This window comes from Macaca thibetana, chromosome 1, assembly GCF_024542745.1.
Source record: "Macaca thibetana thibetana isolate TM-01 chromosome 1, ASM2454274v1, whole genome shotgun sequence".
NCBI classification, from domain to species: Eukaryota; Metazoa; Chordata; class Mammalia; order Primates; family Cercopithecidae; genus Macaca; species Macaca thibetana.
In genome coordinates this window covers 203,966,645-203,983,698 of record NC_065578.1, presented here as the reverse complement: position 1 = coordinate 203,983,698, position 17,054 = coordinate 203,966,645, and the positions used below count along the sequence as shown (strand labels likewise).

Genomic DNA, 17,054 nt, shown 5'->3' with positions numbered 1-17,054 from the left:
TTGCTTAAGGGAATGTTGTAACTGGTTTTGTCTTCTATCCAGATCGCTCTGACTTTCTTCGTATCAGCAGTAAGGCTGTTTTGCCTCTTAATCGTGGGCTCTCTGAAGTAGCACTTTTACTTTCTTTCAAGAACTTTTTCTTTGCATTCACTACTTGGTTCACTGTTCGATGCAAGAGGCCTAGCTTTCAGCCTGTCTCAGCTTTTGACATGCCTTCCTCACTAAGCCTAAACGTTTTTAGCTTTTCATTTAAAGTGAAAGAGGTGTGATTCTTCCTTTCATTTTAACTCTTAGGGGCCATTGTAGGATTATTATCTGGCCTAATTTCAATGTTACTGTGTCTCCAGGGAAAATGGGGCAATTGAGGAGTGTCATTTTTGTCTCTCTCCTATATTATTGCCCCCACAGCAGTCAAACATTTTGAAGCAGGCAGTGTTTGTATCCCCAGTATTTATCAGTCTCTGGCACACAGTTGAGACATCCCCTGTTCAACATTTGGATAAGTGAATTAAAGTGGATTAAGTATATTTGGAAGGCTAAACAATGGCTTCCAGAGGTGTCCAGGTCCTAATCCCTGGAATTTGTGTACGCTCCCTCATATGGCAAAAGAGACTTTGCAGTTATGGTTAAGTTAGGGATCTTGAGATAGGGAAATATCCTGGATTATCTGGGCGGGACCGGGCTGGAACCTAAATGCAATCACAGGTGTCCTTATAGGAGGGAAACAGAGGAAAATTTGATTACAGAAGAGAAAGGCAGTGTGACCACTAAAACAAGATGCTAGGCTGCTGGCTTTGAAGATGGAGGGAGGGCCATGAGCCACCAAACGTAAGGAATGTAGGTCTAGAAGCTGGAGAAGGCAAGGAAATGGATTTTCCTCTAGAGTTGCCCAGGGGAATGCAGTCACTCCAGAACCTTGACTTTTGTTTGTTGAAACTGACTTCTGATCTCCAGAGCTGTGTGCAGTAAATGGAGTTGTTTTAAGCCAGAAGTTTATTGGAAATTTGTTACAGCAATATGACATGATAGGTCTATTGCCATGTAAGTTCCAATAGATATATAAGTTCTCAGTTTTATAAATACTTCAAGAAATTGTATTGCTCCGGTCACTGAGAGAAATGCCTGCTGTAGCCTCCAAGATGCTTCACACTGTCTTACCACTTCCTGGCATGAAATGAGTTACCTCCCTGTTTTATTTTGATATTCCTGCTTGAGGTCAGATACAACCATTGCTTTTGGACAATACCAGAGGAGGCTACTTTTAGTTCAGTGCTTCAAGAACAGTTTATTAGGCACCTGTCATCTATGAGGCACTATAACCCTAGGGCCTCAGGATGTACAATTGGAAGGATTTGGCCTTTTTGGAGGTGAGGGGAGTATTTCCAGTGGAATGATGTTTGGATTGAGTCTTGAATGATGAGTAAGAAGAATGTCAAGCGAAGAAAAGTGGAAGACATTCCAGGCAGAGGGAGGAGGTGGAAGTACAGGGTTGGTGCCATGAACAGTGGAGGGTGCTTCCCTAGACCTTTGTGAGTCAGGGGATTTGTGAGAGAAGAACCTGGAGGAAGCTTGGGATGATATCAATGAAGAATGTAAAGGAGAAGATGGGCGAGTAGATGGAAAGACAGAAAATAGACATTCATATAAGTATAAAGACAGACACAGAATCAGAAAGGTCTAAGGCTGGAGTCTTGGGACACACTCATGCTGTAAGGAGAGGCCAGAGGAGGAGCCATGCCAGACACCCAGAATGAAAGACCAGAAAGCAGTCTCACCTGGAAAGGAGATGCCATAGTAGTGGAGTAGAGGGCCCCGGACAAGAAAGGAGTGGCCACTGGTGTCACACAGCAGACAGCTCCGGCAGTAGGAGGCCTGAAGGTAGTTGGATTTGGCAACAAGACCTTGAGTGGAGCAATAGCGTGGCAGAAAGTGTGACGCAGATTGAGGATTAAATAGTAACAAAGGAAATAGGAGTGAGAGAGAAGGATGATGACTTGAGGAACAGGTACTGTCCTCACTGACAGGCTGTGGGGGAGTGAAATGGTCATGGCGTCTGTCTGTGCAGCAGGCCCCGTCCATTTGCAAGGATCACTGGCCCTTCTTCCCATTGACTCTGCCTCCCTCCGGTTTTTAAAACTGAAGGTATATTTTAGGTACAGTAAAATTTACTTTTTTTTAATGTGCACTTCTGAGAGTTTTGAGGAGTAAATACGGTATTACCATTACGACAGTTAGTGTAGAATAGCTTTGCGATCCCAGGACATTCTCCCATGCCTCCTCTGTAGTCGGCCGCTTGCTGTCCCTTCCAGCCCCTGACAGCCACGGCTCTGTTTTCTGTCGTTGTGGCACCTGCTGAGTATCATTTTATGCTGTCACGTATTAGAATTAGTGATTTGATTTTCTTAATCTGGGGCTCTCAATCTTCCCATCAGAGGTAGTTTTGTGTATTTACTCTTGTACTCCCTACAATAATTTGAAACTCTTTTGGATCTTGTTATGGGGCTCGTCAAATGCCAAATATAGAATCGAGTATTTTTGCAAGTAACTTTTTGAAATGTGTTATAAGAAGGAAGCTTTTGTTTTATGACTGTTGTATTTTTGTGTGCTTTCTGAGTATTTTTCTTAATGCGTTTGGCTTATGATGCATTTGGCCCATTGAGGGAAAAGCAAAAGTTATCGTCAGGATAGTTAACTAACTGCGACTAAGAATATTCTAAACTGATTTAGTTTTAAGTTTAAAGATGCATTTTCCATTGGATCTACTGCCATGGGTCCAATGGTCACTAATGCCAGCTTATATAGTGACAGTGTACTTAGTAGTCTGAAGTAGACAGTTAACTTTTAGTCTCTGATTTCATTGAATATCTTTTTTTTGTTTGTTTTTGGCCTGCTTCTGGATCAGTTCATAAACCCACATCTTTATGTATGCTTAATGTCACTGGAGTTTTTTATGTTTGTAATAGTTACCTTGGCCATTATCAGTACACAATACAGCCATGCATCTCTTAAGAACAGAATTATGTTCTGAGAAATGCACCCTTAGGCAGTTTCGTCATTCTGCAAACGCCATAGAGTGGACTTCCAGAAACCTAGATGGGCCAGCCTTCTGTACATGTGGGCTCTGTGGTATTGCATATTGCTCCCAGGCTACAGACCTGCACAGCATGTTACTGTACTGAATACTGTAGGCAGTTGTAACACAATGATAAGTATTTTTGTATCTAAACATAGAAAAGGTACAGTAAAAATACTGCACGAAAGATCAAAAGTGGTGCACCTGTATAGGGCACTTACCATGAATGGAGCTTGCAGGACTGACTAAAAGCTGCTCTGCGTGAGCCAGTGATTCAGTAGTGAGTTAATGTAGGGCATTATGCTACTGCAGACTTTATAAACACTTTACATTAGGCAATACTACATTTATTATAAAAAAATTTAATAATAATTAACCTTAGCTTATGGGTAACTTTTCTACTTTATAACTTTATTTTCTTAACTTTTTTACTCTTTTGTAATAACACTTAGCTTTTAATGCATACATTGTACAATTGTACAAAAATGCTTTCTTTATTATATCTCGTTCTGTAAGCTTTTTTTCTACTTACAAGAACTTACTTTTATTTTCTGAACTTTTTTTGGTTTTGAGTAATATGTTGGATTCCCATGTAATGACATCTATAACGTCACTAGATGATAGTAGTTTTTCAGCTTCATGATAATCTCATGGGACCGCCACTGGTACATGTGCCGCATTGCCGACCAAAGCAGCATTATGCAGCATAAGGGATTAATTACCCACTAAAACAAATAGGCTAGTTTCCTTTTGTTCAAGTCTAGGACTATACCCTGTCAATAATTCACCTTTTATCTTTTAAAATAGTTTACTTGCTACTTCTGCCCCTGACTGTAAAGGGACATAATGTCAGTACTAATCCCATTTGGTTGCAAACAGCAAATAGGTAAATGATTTGCCTTTTCAAGGTCTAGCCAGTATTCTTTGGTGGCTTTGGATAGTGTGTGTTCTGAGTGATTCAGGTTCTGTTTTCTACTTTCTCAGCAACAATTCTTACTCCTTCAGAAATCATTGTGGCAAGCATTGGCATAACCAAAAGCCTTTGGAATGCCTGTAGGTTTTCTTCAAGTTTGCAGATGTTCACTGTATTATGTTTCTTTTTAGTCAAAACCTTAAGTCAGGGTGAAAAAAATCGATTTTGTGAGAATACAGCTTGGAGAACTGACCTGGCAGCAGTTCATTAAGAAATAAATGAATAACACCTGGAGGTTTGCGTTTACCACCTGCTCATATGAATTATTGGTGTAATGGGGCTGCTAAAAATAGATAAATTTTTAAGCTGCATTAATAAGCATTTGGGTAATTGCTCCCACTATTTAGTGTGGGTTGGACCATATCTTGAATGTTGTGTTAAGTTCGGGTCATCTCAGAGGAAACATTTAAAAAGTTTGAAAGTTGCAATGAGGTATTTTTGGCTGCTTTTAACAGAGCTCACGGACAAGAAACCAGCAGTCTAGAGGGAATTGCTCACAAAGCAGTAAGCTTCATGTCATTCGAGGGGTTCAGAATACAGTATTTGCTTCATAGGTAGCGACTATTTTCTGGAATGTTCTCCCCATGTTCCCATGGCTGAAACAATGCCCACACGTAGTGATTGCACATATGAGGAAGAGACGAATGACCATCTCTTAGGAAAGATGTCCTGGAGGGATCCTTGGGTTAGATGGACAGTGTGGCCTCAGGTGCCACCCTTTCCGTGCAGATGGTATGATTTCCCTCAAAGACCAGTGATTTTATGTGAAAGAGATGATTAGCTGATGACGTTTTAAACCAAGTTATAGGATTTGTGGATAAAATTTGACTTTAGAAACTAACCTTTTATGTATTTTCTATTGCTAAATTGTGCTCTAGACTTTATGAACATTGTAAGCTTTATAAACATTATGCTGTTTTAGTGACATTGTAATGAAAAGACGATATTTGCTACATTTGCTACACCACTGATCACCAAGATTAATCTGGTTGGCTTGAGTGGCTACTCAGGTCACCTCTGGTGCCCTCATTGAGTCAAAAATGATGACTTTCCCAGACAGAGGGAAACTGTTTTCAATATTGATTCTACAAGTAGCCATGTTCCTCTTTTGACAGTTTCTAAGAATGGCAATACCTCTTTCTGATGATGCCATTCACATAATCACAAAATAACAACTTTGAGTTAGGGAGGCTTTTGCTCTTCATGAACTAGTGAAAAGCAGAATGAAAGGAGGAGGTAATCGAAAATGAGATGTAGACGTGCATCCGAACTGGAAACCAGAAGATTTGATCAAACAAATACAAGGAAATCATTGTGTATGAGCTATGTGGTATTTCTTCAGAGATTTGATACACAAACTAAGAGATATCCATCCTGCTCTTTGTTCCTTTTTCATTCTTTTGAGGCCACCCTCTCTCTTCCATTATAGAGCACCAAAACTACTTTGGGATAGATGAAAACCTTGGTCCAGTGGCAGTCAGCATCCGGAGAGAGAAGGTGGAAGATGCCAAGGAGAAAGAAGGATCCCAGTTCAACTACAGGGTGGCTTTCAGGACAAGTGAGGTAATGGGGCTGCTTGCCATTGTTACTGGGCTAAAGTCTAAATCTCCTTTGATGTTACTGCTTGAGTTTGTTTTAGATAGGGTACTGAATTTTTTTTTTTTAATGTTAATGATTGCAACATTTAAGATAATTAAAAAGGACATTGCAGTATTTTGTTCCAAATGAAAAATTTGGAAACATGCCATGGATATTAAGTGGCTGTATTAGTTCATTCTCACACTACTATAAAGAACCACCCGAGACTGGGTAATTGATGAAGAAAAGATTTAATTGACTCACAGTTCCTCAGGCTTAACAAGGAACCTGACAGGGAGGCCTCAGGAAACTTACAATCAAGACAGAAGGTGAAGAGGAAGCAGTCTTGCCATGCTGGAGCAGGACAGAGAGAGAGTAAAGGGGGAAGGGCCACACGCTTTGGAACCATCAGATCTTGTTGGAATTCACTCACTGTCATGAGAACAGCAAGGGGGAAATTCACCTCTGAGATCCAGTCACCCCTACGAGGCCCCTTCTCCAATTTGACATGAGATTTGGGCAGGGACACAAATCTAATCCGTATCCTTTTGACCCTGGCCCCACCCAAATTTCATGTTCTTCTCACATTGCAAGATAGAATTATCCCTTCTCAGCAGTCCCCTAGTCTTAACTCACTGCAGCATTAACTCAGAAGTCCACAGAGCAAAGGCTCATCTGAGACAAAGCAAGTCCGTTCTGTTGATGAGCCTGTAAAATCAAAAACAAGCTGGTTACTTCCAAGATGCAGTGGGGGTACAGGGATGGGAAAATGTTCCCATTCCTAGTGGGAGAAATTGGCCAAAACAAAGAGGCAGACCCCATGCAAGTCCAAAACCCAGCAGGACAGTCACTACTACCCACACTTTGTTACATTGAGGACCCAGGTTAGATTCTTGCTTGTCTTGGTTTTAATGGAAAGTGAGATTGTTGTATGAATTATACAACATGTATAGCTAAATAGGTAGATACTCATCTATATAGAGAATTAAGTCTGAAGCTGGGCATGGTGGCACATGCCTGTAGTCCCAGCTACTCAGGAAGCTGGGGTGGGAGGATGGCTTGAGCTCAGGAGTTGAGGCTGTAGTGCAGTATGGTTACACCTGTGAATAGGCCCTGCACTCCAGCCTGGGCAATATAGCAAGACCCTATCTCTTAAAAAAGGAAAGAATTAGATCTGTCCAGCACTTTAGGTTTTATCCCTTTAGCTCATTTTAATTAGAGGGATATGTATTTGGCAGATATCCAGAATATGTATTTTGGTTAACTGCTTCTAGATCAGAGAAAACATAGAGCCCTTTTCTAGTTTCCAGCTGCATGAACATGTGTACTCCTGTTCATCTTACCTAGTACATAGGTGTCCCAGTGACCTAGGCTCCATTCTAGGTATATGTGAGATAAAGCCCCTTTCTTGAAGTGACATATTTTAAGTTATAGATCTATGCTGTTCAATTCAGTAGTCACTAGCCGCAGGTGGCTACTTAAATTTAAATACTTAATTTAATTTAAATATTAAATTTAAAATAACTAAACAAAATTAGAAATCCTTTTCCTTAGTGGCATTAGTGATTTCAGGTGTTCAGTAGCTGATGTGGCTAGGGTCTCCTGTATTAGCATAGATAGAGAACATTGTCCTCATTTGCAGATAGTTCTGTCGGCCAGTGTTATGGAACGTTATGCAAACGTTAGGTATCCTTATGACTGCCATCAACCCACCTCCTGTTGTTAGTAGTCTAAGGACCAGAGTCAGAGAGAGGTTGGATTAGAACTAGGTCTCTTGATTTATGGTTCTGGGGTTTTCTCTCTCATCATATTAGATCTTAGACACGTGCTTCAAATACTGATTGCATGTTTCTGTGGTGAGTGTGAGGACACCTAAAAAAATCATGAGACAAAATTAAGTGGCAATTTTCTCAGCCCTGAATCACCCTACCCATGGATGCCATTGACTGCTGCTCCCCTGTTCAGCCTCGGGAATGGTCATTATGGAAAATTTAATCTAAGATAAGAAAGGGAGTGGAAGAAAAGAAGATGGAGAGATAGGAGGAAGGGAGGACGGAAGAAGAGTGATCAGGTTCAGGATCACTCAGGTCCAGGATCATCATGTCTGGTTCCTTTGTTTCAACCTTCTCATGTGGGTTCAGAGTTGTAGGAATGTCCTAATTTTCATAGCATTGCTCTGCCTTGCTTCTCCTCATTCTTAGGCATGTATCTGCTCATTTCCACTCTGCCTGGCTTGTTCCTGGTCTTTGTATACTGTTACTGTTTAAAGACTCCTTGAGTGTTGACTTTGTTTCCTTAAATGTTACTTTAGCCCCTTTTGCTACACTGAGAAAGAGCCTTGCTTCTCTTTTTCCCGTCTTAAGGCAGCCAAACAGTTAGGCTATGAGTAGGTAATTGAGAATCAATATTAACCGAAGTCTTTTGTTTTGTCCCTGCAGCTTACAACACTGAGAGGAGCAATTTTAGAAGATGCTATCCCCTCTACTGCTAGGCATGGTACCGCACGAGGACTACCTCTCAAAGAAGTTTTGGAATACGTCATTCCAGAGCTGAGCATTCAGTGTCTGCGACAGGCTTCCAACTCACCCAAGGTTTCAGAGCAGCTGCTCAAGCTTGATGAACAAGGGGTGGGTATAATGTGAGATTGTATGTTTGTGTGTGAATTTGTGTCTGTTTCTAAAAGTTTGGGAGTTTTCCCATCTGTCTTGTAAGATCATTTATTTTAAATGCCTCAGAACATTTTCTCTTTAGTTTTTCCCAAATATGTTTTTATACTACTTTGAAAACATGATGCCATTATAGTGTAACACACTTCCTGCTGAGTTGTGACTTTTTGTTATTACCAAGGTTTTGGTGTGTCCCAGCTTGCAAGAGTGCATCTGATTGCATGATTAATAGAAGTCGATAGTGGTTTTTTCCAGGATTTAAAAATCTTGTGTTGGCCCTTTCCCTGAACCAACATTTATTCTTCTCTACTATGTGGAAGGCATGATGCTGACAGATGGGTGTGAGCAGCAAGCGTTAGGAAGATTGAAGCTGACTAAGACCTAGTCCCTGGCCTATGGGAACAGTAAGACTAAGAGCAGAAAGACCGCTCCAAGGCAGAATATGATAAGAGATCTTGGAGAGGTGTAAAGGCAGTGAGTACTTTGGGGAAAGAAGAAATAACATCTGGCTGGGCACCTCTCCTGAAGAGGTGGCATTTTAACTGGGCCTTTGGACTTGGATAGAATTCTAAGAGGGAGACATGAATAGTTGCTGTTTTAGGAACTATGACTAGTTTCTTTACAAAGAAAAGAGGTGTTGAGGTGGGTTGGGGTGGGGAAAGTAAGTTGAGACTAGAACAAATGAGACCCGGAATGCTAGGCCAAGGAGCTTGTACTTGATTCAGGAGGCAATGGGGAGCCATTGAAGGTTTTCCATCAGGATGTGATGTGATCGGAGCTGTATTTTAGGAAGATTATTCTGGTAGAAGAGAATTGTACAGGCTGATGAAGATAGAGACTGATGGCTGTGTGGAGACCAGTTATGTGATTATTGACATTGTCCAGGAGAGAATTAATGATGAACAGGACTGAGATGGTAGTTCAGAATATGGAAAAAATGTCTTTTAAGTTTCAGATGCAAAATAACTGATAGAGGAAACCGAGCATTACATGCTCAAGTGCATGCAATTTATTTTAAATGAGTGGATTTGTTTTTAAATCCATGATTTTAAAAAGACAGTGACAATGTATATTTTCAGAATTTCCCAAGCAGCATCCTTCTGCACGTTTTAGAGGGAATATGAAGTATTTCTTGGTTGACCAAATAATACTGTGGTTAAAGTTGAATATTTGACACCTCAGATGGCTAGAATTCTAAAAGTGATGAACCTAATTGGTCTAACAAGTTAACAGTGCATTATTAGCAAAAAGAAGCAGATATTGTAACACCCAGAATGAATAAACTTGAGATCTGTCTGTCTCAGGAATGAAAGCTGACATTAAAAACAAAAAGCAAAAAAAAACAAACCATGCTCTCAACTCACAAACTTGCGCGTGTGAGTTCTAAAATTGTGTGATACACAGAATCGATTTACCATTATGATTGGTAAAGTATGTGGAATATATGAAATGTTCATGAAACATACATGAACAATATATGAAACAGTTGATGAAAACATGTTATGGCAGGATAGAGAGGATACATCGGGGTGGGTTGAAAGTGCTCAGAGCTCGGGCAGGCTTGATGAGAAGAATAGCATTCATTTGCATGTTGTAAGACAGTTGGCGTAAAGAACTTGCCACCCACGTGGTAGGTAGTTCTTGATCCCTTTGTAGGATATGTCGGTTCTCCCTTTAAAATAGATCACTGTCCCACAGAGCGGGCGCCCGGTGGGTGAGGCATTCATTTGGTCCCCAAGGCTGCTCTAGAAAGTTTTACAGATGGTTCATGTTCCCCAGAAGCCCTCAGGGCTCTGCCGCTGCCCCCGTCTAGGGCTGCTTTCACCAGGCAGTGAAAAGAGACACCATGGCAGCTGCAAGTTGGCTGATGTAACCATCAGTCTGTATCCTCATGAGCCTGTCTTAGGCATCAGTGAATGCGGCTACCTTTCTTCTACCAGAATAATCTTCCTAAAATACAGCTCTGATCATGCCACATCCTAATGGAAAACTTTTGATGGCCCCTTATTGCCGTCTGAATCAAGTGCAAGCTCCTTTGGAATTTTGTCGGTGTAGTCAGATAGGTCTAGAAGCCAGGCAGTTGTAAAAACCAGGCATTCTAAGTATTTTTACTGAACACCTATTTACAGTCTGATGTCAACGAATGAATTTAGAAAATTGGATTCTGCTTTGATAAAACCACTGCATTTCATATCTCTAGTAGTAGTTCATGGGCTTTTCTTTAGATTTTATATTCGTTTGACTTTGGTATACTTTCTTAATGGTGTGCAAACTTAAGCACAAGATGGCATTTTAACTCCCTAAAACTCTTAATGGTATCAGATTCCCATTATACATGAGGAAAACATACTGTTCATATTCATCTCTAAAAGAGATTGGGCAGCTTTTTTAGCATCCCAGTTTCTCAAGAATCCTTACAAATCGCCGCTAACCTGTTAGGGTGGTGGAGAGTTTATTCCAAGCGGTGCTGTTTCTTTACTCATTTTCCTAATAGTAAATCTTCCCAGGAAGGGATGAGCCAATTTTGGTTATTGTTCTAAGGGTTTGTTAATCTTGAAAATATATTTAAAATACAACCTAATTATGGGCCGGGCGTGGTAGCTCATGCGTGTAATCCCAGCACTTTGGGAGGCCGAGGTGGGTGGATCATTTGAGGTCAGCAGTTCGAGACCAGCCTGGCCAGCATGGTGAAAACCCATTTCTACTAAGTATACAAAAATTAGCCGGGTGTGGTGGTAGGCACCTGTAATCTCAGCTACTAGGGAGGCTGAGGCATGAGAATCGCTTGAACCAGGAGGCAGAGGTTGCAGTGAGCCAGGATCGCACCACTGCACTCCAGCCTGGGCGACAGAGTGAGACTCTGTCTCAGAAAAATTGTGTGTGTGTGTGTGTGTAACCTAATTACATATATTGTTAGTTTCTGCTCTTTTGTAGTTTGCAAACCATCCTGGTTTGTCACGTAGCCACTGAGTATATGTGCTCTGTACAAGACAGGTTTCAGAAGTAGGAGATTCTGTGGGTGTTTAGATCATTCCTTCTGTTCCTTCAGTTTGGTTGGATGTTTTGAGGAGGAAGACTCGAACACTATGGAGAATTTTCAGGAAAGTAAATATTAAACAAGACCTTGATGGTTTTGCTACTTTTATCTACATAATTTCACTTCTCCAGTTCTAAAATCCCATTTTTCCTTTTTAAAAAGACTATCCCAATGTATTTAATAGGTAAACTCATAAAATTATAGAGGTTGACTGTAAACAAAGTGTTATTTAGATGAATTATGACAGCTCACTATCTTAGAATATTATGAAATCCTTAACAGAGTTATTAGTTGGTTCTTAAGGCCAACTGCCCGATTCCCCTCTTGTCCTCTCACCCCAGATGTATACGTTTACTCAAATATCAGATTTGTTTCAACCGAAGTCAAGCAGGTCTAAATAAATGAGACTACATGCTTAGAACAAGTAGGCTGAGTCAGGAGAATGGAGGGGAAGGGATTTATTGGACACTCAAATATATGCTCTAGACAGTTCTGAGGCTTGGTTTTTTTCTCACCTTCATTTGAATGTAAATTTTCTTGTCAATAATACCAAAGCTTCTGGCCTTGGAAATAGAGCAGCCAGTTCTTATCCTGTCTCAGAAAGAAAATGGGACGTGGGTTGGATCCTCTGCTGTCTGGGCAGTGTGTATGTATGTCCAGCTGTCAGCACTGAAGCCATAGGGAATTTTGACAAGTGAATATTTTTAGTTTGCAGCAGTGCTTGTGTCCAAATGCAAGCCTAGTTCTATCCCGGGACTGTGGGACTGCCACAGCTCTTACCAGATCCGTTAAGTAAAGGTTGCTGCAGTAGACTTAAGTATTAGGCTTAGCTTGAGGTTTAACGAAGCCTTGGTCTGAGAGAGTGAGGAATGTTAGTGTATGGATTCCGGAGTCCCTCCTTTACTTTATGTTATGATGGAGCTGAAGAAGTGTGTCGCTAGCTTTCTGATATACCCCGGGAGTATTTAGTAGTTGATACCACATTTCAGTTGTTTTCCAGGTTTCTGAAAGAGACTCCGGTGAGAGAGAGATCTTTACTGAACATTTCATTCTGTTTCATTGTTGATTTCATTTTTGGTTTACTGGAATCACCTTTGTTATAAACAAGCTACAGTTCTTTACTGTGATTCACTGGAGTTATTTCTGGCTCCTAAGTTTCACCTAGCAAACTGGTCAAAAGTAGGCACGACTGGCAAATACCTGTGAGTGGTAAACTTGTGCCATGCCATGTGTGTAGCAAGGTGTTTTCTTTGGAGTCAGAGTATGGCAGCTGTCCTAAGACACTTGAGGGCCTTGAAATCTGCTTTAGTCACATCCACTGATTCCCATGGGCCCAGGAGCTTCTTAGATGGAAATGCAAATCTTGTTCTAGATCCTGTTAGGATCTCGACACAGGCTGGTGTGTCCGATGGCTGGCAAGAGAGGGGTGTGAAGTTGACAGTACAACAGTCAGTAATGAGGTCTCATGAAATAGTTGTCCAGTTGTTTGGCCTTTGCCTGAATGAGAGTTCACAGAAATAGCAAGCCCACAAGACTGTCCGAGTCAGAGAGGAAGTATGCCAGGCTGCTGATGGCTCTGCTTAGCATACCGTACACACCCTGGGCTCCCAAACAGCTGTATTCCAGGACTCCCCATTCAAGAGCTGGATGGGAGAAGAGAAGAGGAAGGGGTTTCCTCCTGGAGATGCCAGAGCAGACTGAGGCAAGCTGCCTTTGTGTCCTGGGGCAATGGAGACAAAGATGGCCTTCAGATGATGTGGCACATGGCACTGGCAGTGGTCTCAGATAAGCAGCAGGTAAAGGAGCAGAGGATGAGCAAACAGGGACAGCAGCCACTGGGGCAGAATGACCTCTGAGGCTGAGGATGATGGTGCAGCAATTCTACTGGGTGCAGAGGAAGCAGGGGGCACTGAGATGCACAGGCATTGGAGTGAGTGAGTATTCTGCGGTATTAATGGTGGACTCTAATTACAGCCAGGGCCAAATAACTGGGGGGCTGAAATTCTCCTCTCACAGCGGAAGAGACGTCAACTAACATCGTTGTCCACAGTGGGAAGTGGTCATTTTCAGGCCACATTGTAGTATTCATATAGATTCCAACAATCACAGATGTCACCAACATCTGTGTAATAATTGGTAATCATAGTAGTTTCTCTGATGCACTTTAAGATCCTGAAATGTCTTCTGAGTCACTCAGGAGCAAATAATGTTTACAATAAAATGAGGTTAGGCATTTTTATTGTACTTAATATTTTTTGAAAATAATTGTCTATTCTCAGTAAATGTGGTATCTCATTGATTTAGATAATTGAGTTGATCAGAAACATTGATTCCTCAATCTCTGGGTGAATAGAAATTTTTCTTCTTGACCCTGCTAAAGTAGTAGCTCAATAAACTCATAATGTTAGGTATTGAGTAGTATATGCACACCGTCTCATATCCCCACACTCAAGGTGCAGATCATTTTCCTCGCTGTGCAGTTGGGGATCTCCTGGCCTTGACAGGGTCCCAACGCCCATGAACTGCAATGCCATAGCATCCATCAGTGTAGGTAGCTGATTCAGTCAGATTGTAAACAGGTGATATTTCCTTTTATAGTCTCTCAGCACTTAGTCGAGATCCGAATACATTCAGGATATATGGGTAGTTGACTCTACCTGCTCAACTCTTAAGTTTATCCAGCATGCAGTAAATGTTTCCTGATGTCTGCTAAGGTCACCCAGGCAGATGTCGCATGCCTTTCTTGCATAGTGTGTTGTCATTAGGGTAATAATATGGATGAGACTGCTGTCATCACTTTGCTGCTCAAGGGAAATGAGTATCATTTTGCCTTATTTTACTAAGAGAGTCAGCTATGAATTTTGATTAAAGGCTCTATTTTACAGCTTGATAATAAAAGTGAACAGTGTTATGGATTGATGTCTTTCGGGAATTGGCAATGTCTGATAATCTGTCAGCCTTTCAGGCTCAGATTGCTGGTAGTAAGATTAAGAACTCTGATTGCATGAGTGAGAAGTAGTTCCTCTTTGGGGGACATAAGAAAGGTATAAAAATGCCTCCAGTTTCTTACTGGTCTTGGGAGGAAGTCACAGGGCTTCCAGCATGAACGTGGCATTGACTGTAAGATAGGATTACAGCAGGAGCTCCTCAATTGCTATTAGATTCTTTGTGGTACACTGTATATTTAGCAGATGTTTTCAAGATAGTAAAAAATGTAACAAATGAATATAATCATATAGCCAGAGTTATTTTTTTATGGCAACAAAACATTTTAATGTTTATATACATATATCACAATTTCCATTGGAATTTCTACCCTTACCAGACCTTAATTTGGTTTGTTTTTTCCTTATAGTCTTACGTATTTACAAGAAATACATAAAATTCAAATAAAGAAGTAAAAGGTATTACTAGAGAGAGAAACTTTTAAAAGTTTGTAGCCTTTTTTTCTTTCCAACTTAGAAGGTCATCCTAATTACTATATGAAGTGTGTAAGATTAAGTATTTCCACAGTTCTATTTTTAAGTAGATGCTTGAACCTTGACTTCCTGTCCGTTTTGGAAACCTGGCAAATCCCACATGGCCGTAGCCGTACATTTAATTTGTTAGGGTTTCTGACATGTCTCCAGCTGTATTCTGGGGTTTCTGGGTTATTCTTTGTAGCATCTCACACAGTGGCAGTTGCCTACTCTTTTGCTTATTCACTCATGGGAATTGTTCTGGCATGCTGTCCTAGAACAATTCTCAGCTTCTGTAGTTTTAATTTTACTGGAAGTTAGCTTGTCTGATACGCTTTGCCAAGTAATTATATTTCTCCCCCATTTCAGCTGAGCTTTCAGCACAAGATCGGGATCCTTTATTGCAAGGCAGGCCAGAGCACGGAGGAAGAGATGTACAACAATGAGACGGCGGGACCAGCTTTTGAAGAATTCCTTGATCTTCTGGGCCAGAGAGTCCGACTGAAAGGATTTAGTAAATATCGAGCTCAGCTGGACAATAAGAGTAAGTTTAATGTTGGTGTGTGTGCACATTTTTAATTCTCCAAAGGCAGGCATGCTGCGTAAATCCAAGTAAGTGATCACATGCCCTCCTGTTCCCGACCCCAGAAGCAGCCTCGAAAGCTTATTTGGAATAGACTTTAGATTTCCTCAGATGAACAAAGGAAACACATTTCTCAAGAGGTGTATGATTCACGTCGTAAGCTCAAAGGGTCAATTCTTTTTCCTTTGTAACACCAGCAGAGAGATTCCCCAGTGTTTCATGAAGAATTGTTTAATATTTTCTTCTTTCTTTTACCCTAACCTCTTCGATTATACCCTTGTTTCAGTATACCAAGGACAAGCACTGCATTTATTTCTAAGAGACAAAATATTAACACATCCATTCATGCTGTGTTATTGGGCTTATTTTGTTCATTTCTAGATTCATGATGTTAACCAGGGAGGTGGAGCAGTGGTTAAAAAGCGAATGCATCTTCACACAATATCCCCTTATGACAGACTTGCACATGTACCCCCTGGATCTAAAATTTAAAAAAAAAAAAAAAAATGGCTAATGCATCTTATTTTTCAAGGATTTTATTTAGATCCCCTTGAGTGGAGCACCTACTAGCTGTACAGTGACAGATTGACTGGCCAATCCAAAACATGGGCTTTATGCCCTCCTAGGATGCATGAATTTGTCTAATAGCTACACATAGATAATCATGTTTCTCCTGATGTCTGTAAGTTCTATGTATTTTATCTTTGTGCTGTTATTTAGTTGCTATGAGTATCTGAAATACCAGGCAGAGTAATTTGATGTATATTGGAAAATTCGGCTTATTATCAAACAAGTGCTTGCTCTTTGAGTGAAAAGAGATGAACAGAGAGTCTAAACTTGGAGGATCTGAAGGAGCTTCTTTACACGACTCCTAGAAGGAATGGTGACGTGGAAGTTTTCTGTGTGGGAGCGTCAGGGTGTGGCCGAGCTGCGATTGGAACCAAGGTGGCCTAATGCCATGTCTTCCTGCCTTCTGTTCTCCTTAGTCGCCAAGCCCTGTCCCTAAGTCTATTCAACTTGGGACTATCACTGATACTCCATCTGGATGAGGGTGGCACCTATAGTCAGTTCTGTTGTTAGACCTGTTTTTGAAAGTAGCAGTTACAGGATAGTTCACAAGCCCCTGCGATGGTATAAACTCACACATGGGGCCCCTAGTTGTCCTTTGCACATGCCAGGGCTGGAGCTGGACTGTTAATATGTATAATGCCCATGCCTCAGAAATAATTCATAGTACCCAAAATGTGAATATCCATATATTTTAAGAAAGACAAATGAGATCTTCTCTGATTTCCTTTTTTTTTTCGAACTCCTCTTTTCCGTAAAGAACCATTCACCCCCTAGAGATGCTGATATTCTGTCCTTAAGGATGTCCCTCCAGGAAAACCACTGCTGATGTGAACTGTTACTGTGATTGTGTGTCATCTGTCTTCAGTGAATTGGATTGAGAAAACATTTAAAGAATTTCTGATCTGTGTCGTCTGTAAAACTACAACATAGATAATCCAAGTATTTTCCTACATATAGAATTTACATTGGCTTTACATTTTTATGACGTAGGCCTTATCTTTGATACATTGCAGATGTAGTATTAAGCACCTTAGCTCAAGGAGATGAGAACATAACAACTAGAGTTTGATATGTTGACTTTAATAATAAATCTGTAAGTTATTTTTATGAGCAAGG

The 17,054-nt window shown here is 40.8% G+C and overlaps 2 protein-coding genes across 13 annotated transcripts in view; one reads left to right on the top strand and one right to left on the bottom strand.

The window, feature by feature from the left end:
* Window positions 1-17,054, bottom strand: part of NTPCR (nucleoside-triphosphatase, cancer-related) — an 805,437-nt gene that overhangs the window by 481,923 nt on the left and 306,460 nt on the right. The window lies entirely within an intron of this gene.
* Window positions 1-17,054, top strand: part of SIPA1L2 (signal induced proliferation associated 1 like 2) — a 231,911-nt gene that overhangs the window by 131,151 nt on the left and 83,706 nt on the right. For all 12 annotated transcript variants that reach the window (XM_050769653.1, XM_050769682.1, XM_050769699.1 and 9 more), the window contains 3 exons: window positions 5,476-5,609; window positions 8,063-8,251; window positions 15,155-15,329. In XM_050769653.1, coding sequence (XP_050625610.1) covers window positions 5,476-5,609; window positions 8,063-8,251; window positions 15,155-15,329 — 498 coding nt within the window. The remainder of the gene's footprint in view (window positions 1-5,475; window positions 5,610-8,062; window positions 8,252-15,154; window positions 15,330-17,054) is intronic.